The sequence below is a fragment of the Plecotus auritus genome (genome assembly GCF_963455305.1).
Source record: "Plecotus auritus genome assembly, chromosome: 4".
Taxonomy (NCBI): Eukaryota; Metazoa; Chordata; class Mammalia; order Chiroptera; family Vespertilionidae; genus Plecotus; species Plecotus auritus.
This window is the reverse complement of record NC_137775.1, coordinates 40,496,362-40,514,467: the sequence shown is the minus strand read 5'-3', so window position 1 is coordinate 40,514,467 and position 18,106 is coordinate 40,496,362. Positions and strand designations below refer to the sequence as shown.

General features: G+C 37.5%; 1 protein-coding gene across 5 annotated transcripts in view; it reads left to right on the top strand.

Moving 5' to 3' along the window:
- The window catches only part of AFG1L (AFG1 like ATPase), a 180,525-nt gene that overhangs the window by 143,285 nt on the left and 19,134 nt on the right, over positions 1 to 18,106 (top strand). For 4 of the 5 annotated variants that reach the window (XM_080664233.1, XM_080664236.1, XM_080664237.1 and 1 more), the window contains 2 exons: positions 1,618 to 1,688; positions 1,945 to 2,045. The exons of the other annotated variant lie outside the window; for it this stretch is intronic. In XM_080664233.1, the coding sequence (XP_080520359.1) occupies positions 1,618 to 1,688; positions 1,945 to 2,045 (172 nt within the window). The remainder of the gene's footprint in view (positions 1 to 1,617; positions 1,689 to 1,944; positions 2,046 to 18,106) is intronic. 5 annotated transcript variants of the gene reach the window in all.

Below are 18,106 nucleotides of genomic sequence, written 5' to 3'. Positions count from 1 at the left end.
TGTAATTTTCCGAGTACAGGTCTTTTACCTCCTTAGTTAAGTTTATTCCTAGGTATCTTAATTTTTTTGTTGCAGTGGTAAATGGGATTGCTTTTTTTTTAGTTTCTATTTCTGTGAGTTCATTGTTGGTTTATAAAAAAGCCATAGATTTCTGGGTGTTAATTTTATATCCTGCTACATTGCCAAATTCATTTATTAAGTCTAGTAGTTTTTTGATGGAGTCTTTAGGGTTTTCTATGTACAATATCATGTTATCTGTGAGTAATGATAGTTTTACTTCTTCTTTTCCAATTTGGATGCCTTTTATTTCTTCTTCTTGTCTGATTGCTATGGCTAGCACTTCCACTACTATGTCGAACAGGAGTGGTGAAAGTGGGCATCCCTGTCTTGTTCCTGTTCATAGGAGAATGGTTTTAGTTTTTGCCCATTGAGTATGATGTTGGCTATAGGTTTGTCATATAAGGCTTTTATTATGTTGAGGTATGATCCCTCTATTCCCACTTTGCTGAGAGTTTTTATCAAGAAAGGATGTTGGATTTTGTCAAATGCTTTTTCTGCATCAATTGATATGATTATGTGATTTTTGTCTCTCAATTTGTTTATGTGATGGATCATGTTTATTGAGTTGCAGATATTGTACCAGTCTTGCATCCCCGGAATTGAGTTTAATTGCTTCCACACCTAGATAAGAGTAATTTGTGTGTCAAAATCAAGCATATTGGCAGGTCATCCTGTCTAAGTTTGTATGTAGATAGAGTTGGAATAAAATTCCATTTTCATTTGAAGTTTTTTTTAACAGCACTTATTTCCTCTACCATTTATTTTATTTTATTGACTGTTAATTTATCAACTCCTCTTGAAAAAAAAAAAGGTGAGAGGAAAAAAGGCCATAGTATTATCACATTTATATATGTAGGTTCCTTAAACCATATGGTGATTTCTAATTAGAATACAAAAGGTTCTTTGATGAGACTAACTTCATAGTAACTGAAATGGTGGGCATCACAGAAGGAAAGAGTTTTCTTGAATTTCCGACAAGGATACTTTTGTAAGAAGTTCTGTGGTTTATAATTGTTCTTATACTCTAAGTCTGATAAAGTTATTGATGTGTAGATCTCGTTGGTATTTCAAAGCTGGTAATTTAATTCTGGATGTTTGATCCTCTCAGTCAGTGGCTTGGCTTGATTTTTTTTTTTTTAAAGCAGCTTCAATATTTAATTTCACATGTACCCTCTCAGTAGAGATTTCAAAGGATACTTTGCTGGATGCTTGACTGCCTTGTCTATTTGCTCTTGTTTTGCATGCAAGGGAGAGCCAGAAGCCTTTCTTTTCATTGTGTACACATAGTATTAATGGATTTACTCTGCCTGTATCGTCTCATTACTGGAAACAGCCAGAAGCACAGAAGTCTTTCAGTGTATGCAAATAAGGCAGAATCATCTACCTGAGAGTTAATATTCTCTGCTTTTAAGTGTATTCTAAATCTAATGTTTGTATTTAGAACATAACATCCTGTTCTCTTCTTTTATGGGCAAAAAGCTAAGCAGGCTCAGGCAGCTGTTTGATGTTGGCTTCAAGTGTTATTAATTTCATATTCTATTATTCTTTTCACTGTAGCACAAGTGAAGCTGATGTGGAGGCTGTCATGGATAAGTTGTTTGATGAGCTGGCTCAGAAACAAAATGATTGTACGTAAGTTAATTTCTCTTGAAAGAGAATACATTTAGAACACAATGCCCAATCTCCACTGACCAATTAATAAGTTCCATTGCTGTATATGGGTTGATGCCACGCTCAAGTGGCAGTCATTGTATCAGCATTTTGTCTAATTTATGTGTTGAATCATGTGCTATTATTCATCAAGCTATGCATTTCCTATCTGTAAGAGATGAATTTTATAGTAATTATCCAGACAAGATTGAGTCTTTGTTCATGTTCCCATAGTAACTAGACCAAGGATTCTAAAAGTGCAAGGCAGAGAGCTGTGGCTGAATAAAGCCTGTGGAACCATTGCCGACTGCACATTTGAAGAGCTGTGTGAAAGAGTAAGTATCTAGACACGTCAGACTCATTGGCCTTTTCACATGTTAAAATACTTCAGATTTTCCTCTCTGTCTTTTTCAGACTTTAAAATACTATCCACAGAGTCAGAATGGATTTAAAAGTCTCATTTAGGGAAATACTTATCTGTATATGCCATGTGCTTTTTATAGATATTGGCACAAAATTTGCACTTGGACTCTAAAACAAAAATTAGAAATACAGAGAGAACTGTCAACTGTTGCTGGAAGCAAAACTAAAATCAGTTTTAGGAATATTTTATAAAAGTGAAACATATGAGAGTATTATTATTATTATGATGATGATGTTTTTATTGATTTCAGAGAGGAGGGCGAGGGAAGGATCAATGATGAGAGAGAATCATTGATTGGCTGCCTTCTGCACACCTCCTACTGGGGATTGAGCCCAAAACCCGGGCATGTGCCCTGACTGAGAATTGAACCGTGACCTCCTGGTTCATAATTTGACACTCAACCACCAGCCGGGCATATTATTTTTTAATTGAGGTGAGGTTAGTATGTGCAGAAAGGAAGATGAAGTAATATTACCATGATCCAAGGATGTATTACAAAAGATTTTCTATTCCTCATTCTATTACCCATCTGTTATTGCCATAATATCTGGCCTATTTGTGTCAGGGTCAAAGAAAGTGAGTATTTATAACCATTACATATATGTTATATAATAATATATTCAACAGAGAAAATGTACATATACACACATTCCTATAAATGAGAAAGACTTTGATTGCAGATTCATTATAGAAATGAGTTCTGTCTTTTAAAAGCTCTGTAATTCTCAGTGCTCAATGGATATTCAATATATTTATTTGCTGTAAAACTTGAGAAAAATAAATCCAAATCACACCTTCCTTTGAGAATAATACCTCAATTATCTTTTATAAATTATTATTCCAGCTGGTCTTTGATTTATCTTGACTTTTAGGTAACTAAAAACCAATTGTTTTTCAGTAAGGGGAGGAAAAAGTCTTTATTTATACCTGCCATCCATTTCATGAATACTTTTCTTAAAAGCTAGTGACTTAATTACTTCTAACTAGTGTACATTTGACATTTTTATTTTATTTTAAAAAATGTATTTTTATTGATTTCAGAGAGGAAGAGAGAGAGAGAGAGAGAGAGAGAGAGAGAGAGAGAGAGAGACATCAATGATGAGACTCTCTGATGGCTGCCTCCTGCACGCCCGCACTGTGGATTGAGCCCGCAACGTGGGCATGTGCCCTGACCGGGAATCAAACCATGACCTCTTGGTTCATAGGTTGATGCTCAACCACTGAACCATGCCAGTGGGGCTACATTTGCCATTTTTAAACCAGTGAGATAAATCCAATCTACAACTGTCATTACAGAAATAAAGCACTTCAAACCAATAAGGTTTTGGATCAAGTAGGATCATCTGACAGGGTGATAATGTCCGTCTCTGTTATTAAATATGGACCCTTCACACTTCTACTGGGTCAGTCTTATCTGGGTCCTCATAATCTAATATCTCCAGAGAAAATTCTATTAAGGCTTCCATTTAAGTTTTACATACTTTGCCCGAGAAATAAACTTGAGAAAAATCTTGTGTGTCCCAAAGACAAAGCTGCTGCTCCTTCACAAAAGGGACCTAGTGGGGAGAGAGGAAGGACAGACCTGTTGTATCCTGGGTAGTGAGGCAAGATGGTCTCTTGGAACAGATACTGAATAGATAAAAATATCTATCTATCTATCTATATTTATCTATCATCTATCTATCTCTTTTTAAATGTTTTTATTGATTTCAGAGAGAGGAAGGGAAAGAGAATGAGAGATAGAAACATCAATGATGAAAGAGAATTAATTTCTGCCTCCCAAGTGCCCCCTACTGGGGATTGAGCCCATAACCCGGGCATGTGCCCTGACCCAGAATCAAACTGGGACCTCCTGGTTCATGGATGGAAGCTCAACCACTGAGCCACAGGGCTGGGCATTATCTATATTTTTAAGGTGCTGATGACTTTAGGAGACTTAGTACCAGGAAAAGGCTGCTATCCAGGACCAAAATCTTCAGTCTATGGTCTGGAGGTAGTAGAGAAGATTATTAATTGGGACTTTACCTTAAAAAGTGAAAATAACATTAAAATAAGTAATTTTATCTTATTTGACAAAAATGTAGATTATAATAGCACTATGAACTAAATTCCTAGAATAACAATGAATAGATGACTATTTTTGGCATAACTTACTTGACAAAGTTTATGAGTTGGTTGTTCAGTTACATAGGAAATAATTTTTACAAAAATATTTCAGGATTTCATCAAATTTTTTAAAAACCTTTTAATTTGTGAATATTTCAATTACTTTCTTTTAAAGTTTTGTTGATTTTTTTTTTCCTTGTTCAAGTTGACAAGATCCTCCTTGATCAGTGGCTTTGCATGGATAGGTTTGCTCTTTATATGCATTGTAATTGTGATGATTACTACATCAGACAAGCATTGACTGACTGACAAAAGATACCCATGTGAAGGGTGGGGTCAGGTACTGGTACTAAGCTGTGAGGGATGTTTGAAGACGGGCTACATTTCTATGTGGTCAGTTCAATTGTGACTATTTTCTTGTTATGATAATCTTTTGTTCCTTTGCAACTTTATAACTGTGGCAATTCAGATATTGAATACTTATATGAAGAGGACTCTTGAAATCATTCAGCTTCAGTTGTAACCTAAACTCTTAATTAGTTATAATGGTCTTATGAGCCATGCTAAACAGTTGCCAAAAACCATTCAGTGAAGAAAAAAACATCCAACCCAAGGTAAAGAAGTTGTCATCTGGTGTGTCTGGGACAGTGCCAGCTTTGGATCACCTATTCTAGCTTTCTGGAAGGCTCTTGAAGTCCCAGGCGCACCCAGCCACAACTCCTGACACCATTATGAAAAAAAACCTTTGGTGAGAAATGCGTGGGTTGATAGTCTGCAACAATTATTATTTTTTTAAATATATTTTTATTGATTTCAGAGAGGAAGGGAGAGGGAGAGAGATATAGAAACATCAGTGATAAGAGAGACCATTGATTAGCTGCCTCCTGCACGCCCCCCACTGGGGATTGAGCCTGCAACTCGGGCATGTGCCCCTGACTGGGAATCAAACCCAGGACCCTGCAATCTGCAGGCCGATGCTCTGTCCACTGTGCCAAACCAGCCAGGGAGTGTAATGACTATTTTTTCCCCATGGCCTCCTCCCAGGGAATAATTATATATATATATTAGGTAGAGACTTATTTGTTTGTGTCTTGATGGTAAAAGAAGGTACTGACTCTAAACCCTGGTTGTATACCATAAATAGAATAGAAAGGCCTGGGACAGCCTCTCTTCTCCCATCTCTCTCCCTCCCTGCTCCAGTATGTTACTTCAGATCTGGAATCCTACAGGTTAACATGAAGCCTATTGGTAGCTCAGGGATTCTCTTTCTTTGCAAACCTGCAATTTAACACTACCCTGCTCAGAGAAGCAGTCCCAATTAGGAGACCCTATAGCACCTGCACAATAACAAGAGCAAACATTGCCATCTATCAGGCATCCTTCTAAGTATTTTTTATATATTAACTAACTTTATACTTAAAATAGGTAGGCACTATTGTCCCCATTTCATAGGTAGAGAAATTGAGGCACTGAGCTCTTAAGTTACTTTCCCAAGATCACACAGCTAGTAAGTGGCAGAGCCAGAGCTTTGAACTTCTCGGTAGTCTGGGAATAAGATTCTGCACTCTTAATTACTACACTATATCTGAAAATGTTCTGGTCAAGTTTCATCAAATTACATTAATTATATCAAATTACATTAATATAATTCCAGTTCTACCATGAAATACAATCACATACTCTGTGAATTCACACATTTGAATAAGCTTTGAGCCTCTTATGCAGCATGAAGCTGGGGGTGGAATAGAGATCCTCCAGTCTGACACCCTCAGGTGAACTGAGAACCTTAGTACAGAACTGCCCAACTCATGTGCCTTGGCATACCCACAGAGTGGGCACAGCTACCAACCCCTACGACCTCCTGAAGGCTATATGGGGCCTATACCTCCAAGCTAGGGACCTCAAGCCTTAGGCAGTCTCATTTCTTTACTCCTTAATAAAAATACCATTTCTCCCCCTGCCATGATATGAAAAAGGTTGGGAGCCCTTTTTAGAGAACTGTGGGAGGGTAAAGGCAGGTATCTTTGGTTGTCTCTGTTCCCTGTCACTCCCTCCCTATCAGAGCGGTGCTAAAAGGAAAATGAAGCAGGTTCATCTGTGAGCATATGACATGGGCTTTCAGGTGTCCATTTCTCACCTCGACTTAATTGGAGGATGGCGGAGACGTCAGAAATATGGCCTCTTAAGTCAGCAGTTCTCCAAATATGGTTCTTAGGAGTCCTTGTGGTCAACGCTTTCTATAATAATGCTAGGACACTATTTGCTTTTTCACTTGGTGACGTTTGCAATCATGGTACAAAGGCAATGGTGGGTAAAATTGCTGGAGCCTTAGCTGAATCAAGGCAGTGGCACTAAACTATATTGTATTCTTCATTGCCCATGTAATTATTAAAAAATAAAATTCAATTTCATTTAAGAATGTCATTGAAGAAGCAATAAAAATGATTAACTTTGTTAAATAGCACCTCTTAAGAACATGACCTTTTAATGTTCTCCATGATGCAAAAAGGACAGATGAAGCACTTATGTATACCAAGTACAGTTGTTGTCCTGAGGAAAAGTACCTTGTAATTGTTTGAGTCGCTAGCTGAACTAGCCACTTTTTTCATGGAATGCCATTTTTACCTGAAAAAATGAGGGATAAACTATGGCTATTTGGGCTTGGCAGATAGTTGCTCACAATGTTTGACAGACGTTTTCTTGAAAATGAATGAAGTAAGACTGTCACTTTAAGAAAAATAACTAGGAGTAGTTGCTGCCAGTGATAACATTTGAGCAAACAAGTGAAAATTAGAATTTTGGAAGACTTGTTGCCACCACCATGAACTTGACAGCTTCCCATTTTTATGCATTTTTTTCCTGATGAGATTGATGGTGATATTAACAAATGCAAAATTTTGACATTGTATAATTGAACATGTCAACATTTGGAAGATCTCCCTGTACCAATATTTTCTAACAACCATTGCATACTTTTACAAAATCATGCATGACAAAAGATCCATTTAAAGTGCAAGAAGGGCTCATGGATTTTAATATAACAGAATTTTAAAAATACACTGATATTTTATCAGATTGTACATTGCAATTAACATTTTAAAAACTCTTGTCAAGTTTTAAACAATTTTTAAATAGACTATTTTTAGAACTGTTTTAGTTTTACAGAAAATTTGAGAAAATAGAGAATTTCCATATTCTCCCAAATTCAGTTTCCTATTATTGACATTTAACATTATTATGGTACATTTGTTATAATTAATGAACCCATATTGATATGTTATCATTAATTAGTCTTTTTTTAAATATATTTTTTATTGATTTCAGACAGGAGGGGAGAGGGGGAGAGAGAGAGAGAAACATCAATGATGAGAGAGAATCATTGATTGGCCTGCCTTTTGCACACCCCCTACTGGGGATCGAGCCCTTGACTGGAATCGAACCTGGGACCCTTCGGTCTGAAGACCGACGCTCTATCCACTGAGCCAAACGAGGTAGGACATTAACTAGTCTGTACATCATTCAGATTTCCTTAGTTTTTACCTAATGTCCTTTTTCTGCTCCAGGATACCACATTACTTTTAGTTGTCATGTCTCCTTAGGTTCCTTTTGGCTGTGACAGTTTGTCAGACTTTCCTTGTTTATGACCTTGACAGTTTTAAGGAGCACTAGTCAGTTATTTTGTAGAATGTCCTTCAATTGGGATTTGTCCTATGTTTTTCTCATGATTAAACTGAAATTATGGGCTTTGTGAGGCAGACCATAGAGGTCAAGTGCTTTTTTCAAACTTCAGATCAAGGGCACATACTGTCAATATTACTTACCACTGTTGATGTTAACCTTGATCACGCTCGTCTGAGGTTGAGTTTGTCTTGTTTCTCTACCATGAAGTTACTCTTTTCTCCTTCTTTCCAGAGTGTGCTCTTTGGAAGGAAATTCTTACTGAGTTTTCATGTAGCATCAAAGAAGAATATCCACAATTATCTGATAAAGCTATTAAAATGCTTTTCCCTTTCCCAACTGTGTATCTGTGTGAGGTCAGATTTTCTTATATATTCCAACCAAAACAACATACCACAATAGATTGAATGTAGAAGCAGATATGAGAATCCTGCTCTCTTCTATTGAGCTAGACTTTAATGTGATTTGAAAAAAAAAAGTAGAACAATGTTATGCTATTCTTCTTACTAAATTATTTTCATTTGGAAAATATAATTATTTTCATTAAAATGTTACTTATGTTATTTTGATGGGTTGCATGTAATAGTTATATCATTCTTATTTTAAATAAATTAATAAATATTTTTTTAAATTTTAGTTTTAATTTGTAATACAGTAAATACAATGATAGATAACCCATATACACAATAAACTCTTTGGGCTCCTCAATAAGAGTGTAAAGGAATCCTGAACCAAAAAGTTTGAGAATCACTTACTTTAGGGTTAACTTCTGTGGATCAAAATGAAAGGCTCCTATTCAAAGAAAGCAAGCAAAAACAGAATTCTAAAGGCTTAATGAGTAAACTGACTATACCTAAAATTTCCTTCTTGAGAAATGTAATTTTTACACCTGCAGAAAATTGTTTTCTCAATTGATAACTGTACTCACAAGTAACTGTTTTTCAGGAGTAGTTTGTTATTTGTGTCATAAAAATAATGACAGGTGGCCAGGTGTGTTTGTAAAAAGTGTGAGCAGAAAAATATATCATTGATGCATATGCATGGGTGTACACATTGTTCACTCTCAACTTGTTCATTAGCTTTCTTTTTTGGTTCTTAGTATTCAAAGAAAAGAAGTACATCGGATGCATGTTTTGGCCTTTATCTGTTTATTAATCTTGATTATATCATATTAGTTTATATATTTTTAGACTTAAACTGTACTGAACAGTATCTCTTGGGGAGTTAAGAGATATTTCTCTTCCTTTCTCTATCTATTTTATGCTTTATTTCATTTCATGTATTCCAAATGAAACCACTTGTTGGAAACTACTTGTGGTTTATGCCCCGTGCTTGGTACATTCTCAATAAATACTAAAGGATGAATTAGCTTTTATCTCTTCTATTTGGCCAAGAGTCAAGTCTGCTGGTGTTCGGGTGCCAGCAGTGGTGATTAGCACCAGGGAATAAGGGCATTAATCACCAGAGCTAAGGCAGGCAGCCAGCCTGGCTAAAGCATAGGGGACAGGTAGAGCAGAAGTGAGATTGAACAGGGTTTAGTAGAGAATGGATCAGATTCTTGCAGGGAGGAATGTGAATCCATTGTCAAAAATGAGCCCTAAAGATAATGAGGAACATAAACTGATGAACAAAAATAGATCCAGAGACAGAGAAGCATTGAACAGACCGTCAAACCTCAGAAGGAAGGCAGGGGAAGTTGTGGGGGGGAGGTAAAGAGATCAACCAAAGGACTTGTATGCATGCATGTAAGCATAACCAATGGACACGGACACAGACACTGGGAGTGGGTGGGGCATGTGCTGGGGGGTGGGAGTTGCCGGGGAGGGGTCCATGGGGGAAAAGGAGACGTATGTAATACTTTAAACAACAACAAAAAAAAAAAAAAAAGGGAAAAAAAATGAGCCCTAAGTTTTTTTGTCCTCTGGCTTTTCCTGCCTATATTCCTATTCAACCCCTCAGGTAAAGAGGCATAGTCTTAATCTTGAAAGGCACCTTAAAAGACATCTATCCATTCAACCAATCCTAATCTTTTTACAAACTGTGGTCCTCCAATTGTTTCATAATGCCATTTTGGAGGATGCCATTGAATGTGGGAGAAAGAACATAGGATACATGCAGTTAGATGTAAAATTTCAACATACAGCCTGGCCATTGTGGCTCAGTTGGTTGGAGCACCCTCCGGTATACTGAAAGGTTTCGGGTTCCATTCCTAGTCAGGGTGTGTACTGGAGGCAACCAATGGATATTTCTCTCTCACATTGATGTTTCTCTCTCTCTCTCTCTCTCTCTCTCTCCTCCCCCCTCTTTTCCCTCTCTCTAAAATCAATGGACATGTCCTTGGGTGAGGATTAAGGAAAAAAATTAAAGTAAATAAATAAATAAAATTTCAACATACATACCTTGACCTAGATTGTTTCATATAGGCCCTCAGTATTTTAAGAAAGGTTTTTGGAATAAAATCTCATAATTGACCTATACCATAATTTGACTTAAAAATCTAAGATGTATAACTAGTAATTTTTCACGTGAATTTAATTATTCTGAAATGTTGTAAATAAAAGAAAAATAGAACTCTCTGCAAGGTTGGAGGTTTGACTGAAGTATCAGTTTTTACTAATTGTTGATGATGATTTGTATCCTCCAAGAAAATAGCTTTGTGTTGGGTTAAAAGTTGTTGATGTGTTTTGTGTCTTTCTATTTTAAAGGGAGAAGAAAGGGACTTAAAGAAATGTCCATAAAATAGGGGCTAGATTAGAAATTTGAAAACTGTAGTCACTTAGAATAAATGTGGTGATTTCCATGAGGAAAAGGAGGGTGAAGAAGAATCAAAAGGGATGGAGAAAAACTGGGTTCAGAGAACACCTTCCTACTCTCTTCACATGGGAAATTCTCTGTTCCAGGACACACTGTGAGGCTGAGCAGTGTTGCTCAGCTTCTGTTCCCAAACTTGGGCAAGAGCAGTGCCTTAGGTGCTGCAGGGGTGGCCTTCTCAGACTCAGCTGCCTAGGGCTTCTCGGAAGGAGAGAACTTGCTTTCACTTTCTGTGAATCTATATATATAAAAAGCCAGCAACCAGAACGCTGGAACGATCGGAACAACCAGAACGACCGGTCACTATGAGGCCCACTGCACTGGCCAACTGGCCTGATCAGGGGCGGGGCTGGCCGGCCAACCTCCCATGTCCCCTCCCCCCACCAGCCCAGCCCCAATTGGCCCCCATCGGGGCAGGCCAGCTGGACCCCACCCGTGAATGAATTTGTGCACCGAGCCACTAGTATATTTATATTGTGCTGCTGACTGCAATGGTTTAAAAGGTGTGTGGTCCCTGTCATGGGGGAGAGAGTGCCATGGGATTCCCAGAGGATCTCGAGAGAAGAACAAGTGTGCTAAGAATTGTGCATCTTCAATATGTGTCTGTCGTAGGAGGGAAGTTATTTTGTGGGTCAGATCTAGCAGTAGAAGGAGACTCCTCCTGTTCCTTTTAGGGTTGCTTCTCTAAGAAACTCCTCCTATTCCTTTTAGGGTTAAATCTCTAAGAAAGTATGACAAAGTAATATTTAATATTTGTTTCAGTGTTTTGGAGGAATGTGTCATTTACCTGCTCAGACAATGATTAAAAAGTATGAATTAAATTTTAACATTAAAGTGGTCATTAGCTTTTTAAAATTAGAATTTGTTTTTAATTTTAAAGTAAATTATCTCACTTGGGTTTAATAAGAAATGTATCACAATTATAAATAATAATTGGGAATAGTTCTCTAAACAGAAGACGTATGTGATGAAATGCTTGGTAAAGTGTTGAGAAAATCTAGGCCAACCAATTGATAATGGCTATAAAACACTTTACAGCTACTTGTTTGACTTTTTAAAAATAATTGTTTTAACACTGCTGGCTTTTCTAATGCTTACCTACCAACTGGCTCTCTCTCTCTCTCTCTCTCTCTCTCTCTCTCTCCCCCTCTCTCTTCTTTTTTTAAACAGAAAAAAAAAATTTTATCAAGTAATTCTGTGATTTGTAATTTTCAAAAGTTTCAGTTTCCACCACAAAGTACATGATTTGATATACTTCATAGTATCTCCCCCTTAGATTAAATAGTTGACTTAAATTTAGTAATTTAGTATGTTGCTAATTAGAATATTTAATAAGCTATATCCCATTAGATATATTATTACGTTGAGATATGTTTTTTAAGAACACGTTTGAGAATTGCTAGTATATACTATTTTTATTTCTTAAAATAGCTTGGTGAAGATTTTATTGAGTCAGGCAAAATATTTTGAGAAAAAAACTAGAAATGAGCTGTAACATCAAGAAATTGTAAAATTTCCATGTGTTTTAGGGTCAAATATTACTGAACTCTTTTATTTTTTATTATTAATCAAGAAACATGTTATGTAATATTTCCCTCCAAGATTGTTGCATTGATTTTAGCAGTCAACAACTACTTCTTCAGTGCTTCCATGTCTGTATGCCACTACATTGTAAGGAATACAAAGGAAGTGCAGGAAGTTTCCTACAAAGAATGTACACTTCATAGGGGAAATAACATGAACCAACTACCAGACAGTGCAGTAGAGTGGGAAGAACTATGTTGCTGAGTGGCCTTAGGAAGGTCACTTAACCTCTCAGGGTCTAAATACTTCATCTCTAAAATGCCTGGTGTGATTGGCTCATTCCTGTCATTCCTTTTGGCTGTAACAGTCTGTTTTAAAGAGCTCTGCTCACTGATTAAGTGCATATAATAAGTGCATCAGGAATTAAATGTAAGGATAGTAAGAATTGGGAAGATTCTGAGGAAACCTGAGATTTAAGGGGGAAACTGATCTTGACATTGAAAGGTGAGTAGAATTTAGATGAGCAGGTAAAAGTATTTCAGCCATGATCGGAAGTCAGGCACCAAATGTTTCAGGAGGAACAGATGATGTTTGCCTAATGAGAGCAGAGCACATACTGGAGAGAAAAGGGAAGTAAGAGTGAAAATCTCAGATAGATACTCCATAAAAACCAGACATCTCACCATGATCCTCAGAGTCATTTTAGGTTTTGAGCAGGAATGTGGTACATAAAGTAAGTAATGTGGGAAGATTAATGGGGCAGTACATTCTAGGAAAGGGGGTAACTTCCACCAGTATATTTCAGTGTGTCAGCAAATAGTATCTCGTCTTGGGAATGCCCTCCATTCAGGAAGGAAATTTGGTTAAATAAACCAACATGCTGTACATTTGTTTAAATTACCTCTTATGCAGAGAGTGCTTTACCCTTTTTAAGAAAAATGTTATGGCCCTGCTCCCTAGTACTCAACAGATACTTGCTGAGTACTTAATGGAAAGCTGGCATGGGTCTAGGACTCAGGGGTGGGCAAACTTTTTGACTCGAGGGCCACAATGGGTGCTTAAACTGGACCGGAGGGCCGGAACAAAAGCATGGATGGAGTGTTTGTGTGAACTAATATAAATTCAAAGTAAAGGAGCGGAGGGGAGAGCAAGAGAACCGGATAGAACATCCGGATCTGGCACGCGGGCCATAGTTTGCCCAAGGCTGGGGAGGGTGGGAAGATGAATAAGAGTCAGTCTCCACAGATTTCATTTAGAAGAGCAATGTGGTCCGTACGTAGATCACTAGACTGTGAGGCAGATTACAGCGAGCACTGCAGGATCAGTATGACCGTAATGCGGTGAGTATCAGAGAGGAACTGGGCCCTGAGGGCTGGAGTGTGGGAGAGTCTGCTGGGTGGGGGATGATGGGTGGCTGTTTCATGTTCCTAAGATTAGGAGATGGTGAGAGCAGCCTTTGTGATCTCTTCCTCTTCTGAGGGTTTATTTTTACGAAAAACATGGAGGTAGGAAATTACAGAGTATATTCAAAGAAGTGAAAGCTCAGGCGGGCTCTACTTCCATTTATGCCACCGTAGCTGCTATTTGACCAACTTACCTGTAGATCACAACTGTAACTCTGAACAAAATAAATAAAAATTATCTGGAAGGCACTGCTGAGCAACCAAAAGCAGGGAGAAAGTGGGATGCAGTCAACACATGGAAAAAGGGTTGACACTGGTAAATTTCATAGAGCAGATTGCAGTTGGCCTTATACGGGACATCTAAACTCAGTAGAATCCTGCAATCTTCCTGGCTTGAGGAACCAGAGCAGCTGGAAAATAGAGGAGAAAACATGGAAAGGAGAGAATCACAGAGGAAGAGTTCAAAATTTTTCATAGAAACTCTGTCCAAATCTTGGGCTGACCTGTGAAGTACACATGCATAGTGAAGGCTAAAAATTACTGAACAGAGATTTCAGTTCCTACTCATCACAGAGGAGAAAGTTTGGAGTTTGGACTAGTACCTGCCAAAATAGCAACAACAAAAAATCAGTATACTTTGGTGGAATATAATAGAATCCCAGGTCTCCACAACACATCATTTGCAATATCCAGAATGCAATCCAGAATTACTAGATGTATTCAGACACAGGACAGTCTGACCCATTTTAAAAGAGAAAGGTAATGGAAGCTGATCACACGATGACACAGATGTTGGAATTCGTGGCAAGGGTTTTAAAGTAGCTTTGATATCTATACTAAGGTTATAAAGGAAAACATACTGATAGTGAATGAACAAACAAGAAGTCTTAGTAAAGAAATTAAGACTGTATAAAAAGAACCAAATGGAAATTCTAAAACTACAAGTTAAACATTCTAGACCTAAAATTTTTAAAGTTCACTGTATGTATTTGATACCAGGTTGCAGATGACAGGAGAGTCAGTGAACTTGAAGATGGATCAATAGAAATTATTCTATCTGAGAGAGAAAGATTGATTTTTAAAAACCCCATGGCATAAGAAACTATATCAAAAGTCCAGCTACATCATTGGTGTCCTGGAAGGAGAGGAGAAAGAATAGGTAGAAAGATTTTTTTGAAGTAATAATGACTGAAATATTTTTTAATTTAATAAAATATGTAAAATTACAGATTTTATTTTTTTTAAATTTTTTTTATTGATTTCAGAGAGGAAGAGAGAAACATCAATGATGAGAGCGAATCATTGATTGGCTGCCTCCTGCACGCCCCCTACTGGGGATCACTCCCTATTGTGGATCAAGCTGCAACACAGGCATATGCCCTGATCAGGAATCGAACCGTGAACTCCTAGTTCATAGGTTGATGCTCAACCACTGAGCCATGCTGGCCCAGCTAAATTTACAGATTTTAGAAGCTCAACAAACCCCTATTAGATACAAAGAAAATCACTCCTAGCACATCATAGTCAAAATGCTGAAAACCAAGCACAAAGAAAATATCAAAGCAGCCAGGGTAACAATAATATGATTAATGAGGCTAACTTCTCAGCAAAAGCAATGGAGACCTGAAAACAGTGCAACAACATCTTTAAAGTGCTGAGAGAAAAAAACCCTGAAAAATTCAGGTTTCTCTTTGCAGAGAATCTAACAGTCCTGCTGGAATTTAGGTTATATGCTGGAGAATGGTACGCACTCAGGTAGGATAGATGGGTTGAGGTCAGTGTAAGGAGTTTGTATATCAGGTGAGTTTGGATTAGACCTTCCATCAGCATAAAACAAAGTAGTATTTTTAAAACAGACCTGTATTGGATAGTCGGGTCAAGATGTGAAGATTGGCACTGTGGCTACCAAATGTGGAGCCTTTGTGTGCATTAGTTGAAACCGCTTCTCAAGATGGGCCTGGAGCTAAGTGAGCAAATTAAAGTGTCCCCCTTCGTCCAGGTCAAGCATGTCAAACTTGCAGCCCGTGTGCCACATGCAGCCCACAACGAGTATTTTTGCGGCCCAGCCAATATAACAGTATGTAAGAAACGGTTTAATGCAAATTTTATAACTTAATTTTTACAATACCCTGTTATACATAATTATTAACGAACTACAGCGTTCACTAATGACTGATTACTGTAATCGTGTTACATTCATTTCCCTTACTCGCCTTATACGCAGGCACACCATTTCTCTCCACTAATATTAGCAGCAAATATTTTAGCAGCCGGTTGCACATCATTAGTCTTGTACTGACTTGTTTGGTGTGCACAACAGGAAATATTTCACTTTCGGAGAACAAGAAAATAGGTTTATTTGCATTATGCTTATTAATTTATGCAGTTATTCAATGTCTGGTAAGTTAATGTTCAAGAAAAAATACTAATTTTTATTAAAATTTATTATTTTATGTTAATGATTACTCATATTTCACCCCTTTGTATTCAGCATGTCTCCATCAACATAAACCTATGTTTCTATGAAAACTGAAGCTTTTATTTTTGGGGGGCCCACATAGACTTAAACCTTGTTTATTTGGCCCGTGTGAGCCTTTGAGTTTGACATGCTTGGTCTGGATGCTGCCCCTCACCAGGGAGCACTGTTTGGCAAACAGAGCATAGGCTGGATTTCAGCTCCTAATTGCCCTTTAAAATGATGGATTAGAAAGAACAAAATGACTGTGAAAGAAATCTATAGGATTGGATGTAGACAGGTGTCAGGGCCAAGGACAAGACACCTACGCTCTTTTCAATTTGGATAACCAGAGGAATGGCAGGACCCTTAAGATAAATATGCAGTGGGGGGCGGGTAAGGGTAAGGGGTGGGGTGGGAACTGGGTGGAGGGGAGCTATGGGGGGAAAAAAGAGGAACAACTGTAATAATCTGAACAATAAATATTTTTTTTAAAAAAAAAGATAAATATGTGTGAGGTTGGAGAAGGGAGCTTCCAACTGTCTAGGAATGAAGATTAGAAATGTAGGACTTGCAGCTACAGATCTGGCAGTCATTTATAGAGATGTGTTAGTTTGGAGTCTAAAGGAATCAACAAAATCACGTGAACTGACATAAAAAAAAGAAGAGAGGAGGGTGGGGTTGGAAAATCTCTGTGGAAGGAAACAGAGCCATAGTCCTAGTATAGTTGAATCAAAGGTACAATAGAAACAATGAAAATTTCCTTTGGGCCTTTCATAGAGGGACATCCTGAAAGATGCCAGCAGGGAGTTTTGTCAGCGCCATTCCTGTTGCCCATATGTTTTGTACTGAACAGATTCTATATCCAAGCTGGGGGTTTAATGACAAAGTACAGTCCAATGAAACACGTGCTGGAGAGGTAAAAAAAGTGCTTTACAAAGTAAGCTTTTCTCATTGGTTTGATCCAGAGAAATAGTTTAAAGATTTTAGAAATTGGATAAACTCATATTCAATCCCTTCATGAATGGTGAATCTTTTAATAAGAAGTTGGGCAGCATATAATTCTTGGTCATTTTTGGTAGGAAGATGGAGTAACAATCCCATTGAAGAATTAGAAGAATCCAATAGAAGAGTTCTATTGGTTTTATTCAATTTGAAGGATTTGGCCCTTTGTTTATCCAGCAGCAGAGAGAGGCATTCAACCTTGCTCTAATTCACTTTTTAATATCTTTAGAATTGTGAATTAGCATTTTCATGCAGTATTTTCATGATTTGGGAAGCAGAAGAGGAGAGGAAGAATAACTCTCTGATATCCACTTCTTTTCCATCTCTGATTAGCTTTTTCAAATATCTAAAAGGATTCCGTTTGTCCCCGAAGAATTCTGACAAGGAAAAGCAAAACAAAAATAACAAAATCTCTGCATTTGTAAGACTTTTACATGTTCAGAGGGCCTCATTCTGAAATTTAAAATAAGTTCTTTGCTATTCTAAAGTCTTTCCTCTCTTTGTAGTGTCCCAAATGTCACTTTTCATGCCTCTTAGCTCTGATTTCCCAAGGAAAAGGAAATCGATTGACCTTTCATTTCAAATGCACATGTAGGACCAGTAGCCAAGGGTGTAGGACTTCATCTGGCACCCTGTGGGTAATCTTTAAAATTTCCTCCGGAGAGATCTCAAAGCTAGCCACATTCACGTCTTTCCTCCCACGGAGGTGTAGCGAATACTGCCCTCTACCTAGTGGATGCTCAGCATGGCTTGATTATGTTAATGATCAAGTGCTAGTTACTGGTTTCAATGATTTTGGTAGAATCATGTTGTTACTAATTACTTCATAATTACCACATACATTCTTATTGAAATCATATTCAAAAATATCAAATGCGTGGCCGCATTATTTCCTTCTGTAGTCTGTACAGTCAGAGATCATAATGTCTGAGGCACTAATCATAATGTTTAAATGTCCATTTGTTTTGAACTAGCTAAGAAAATCCCCTT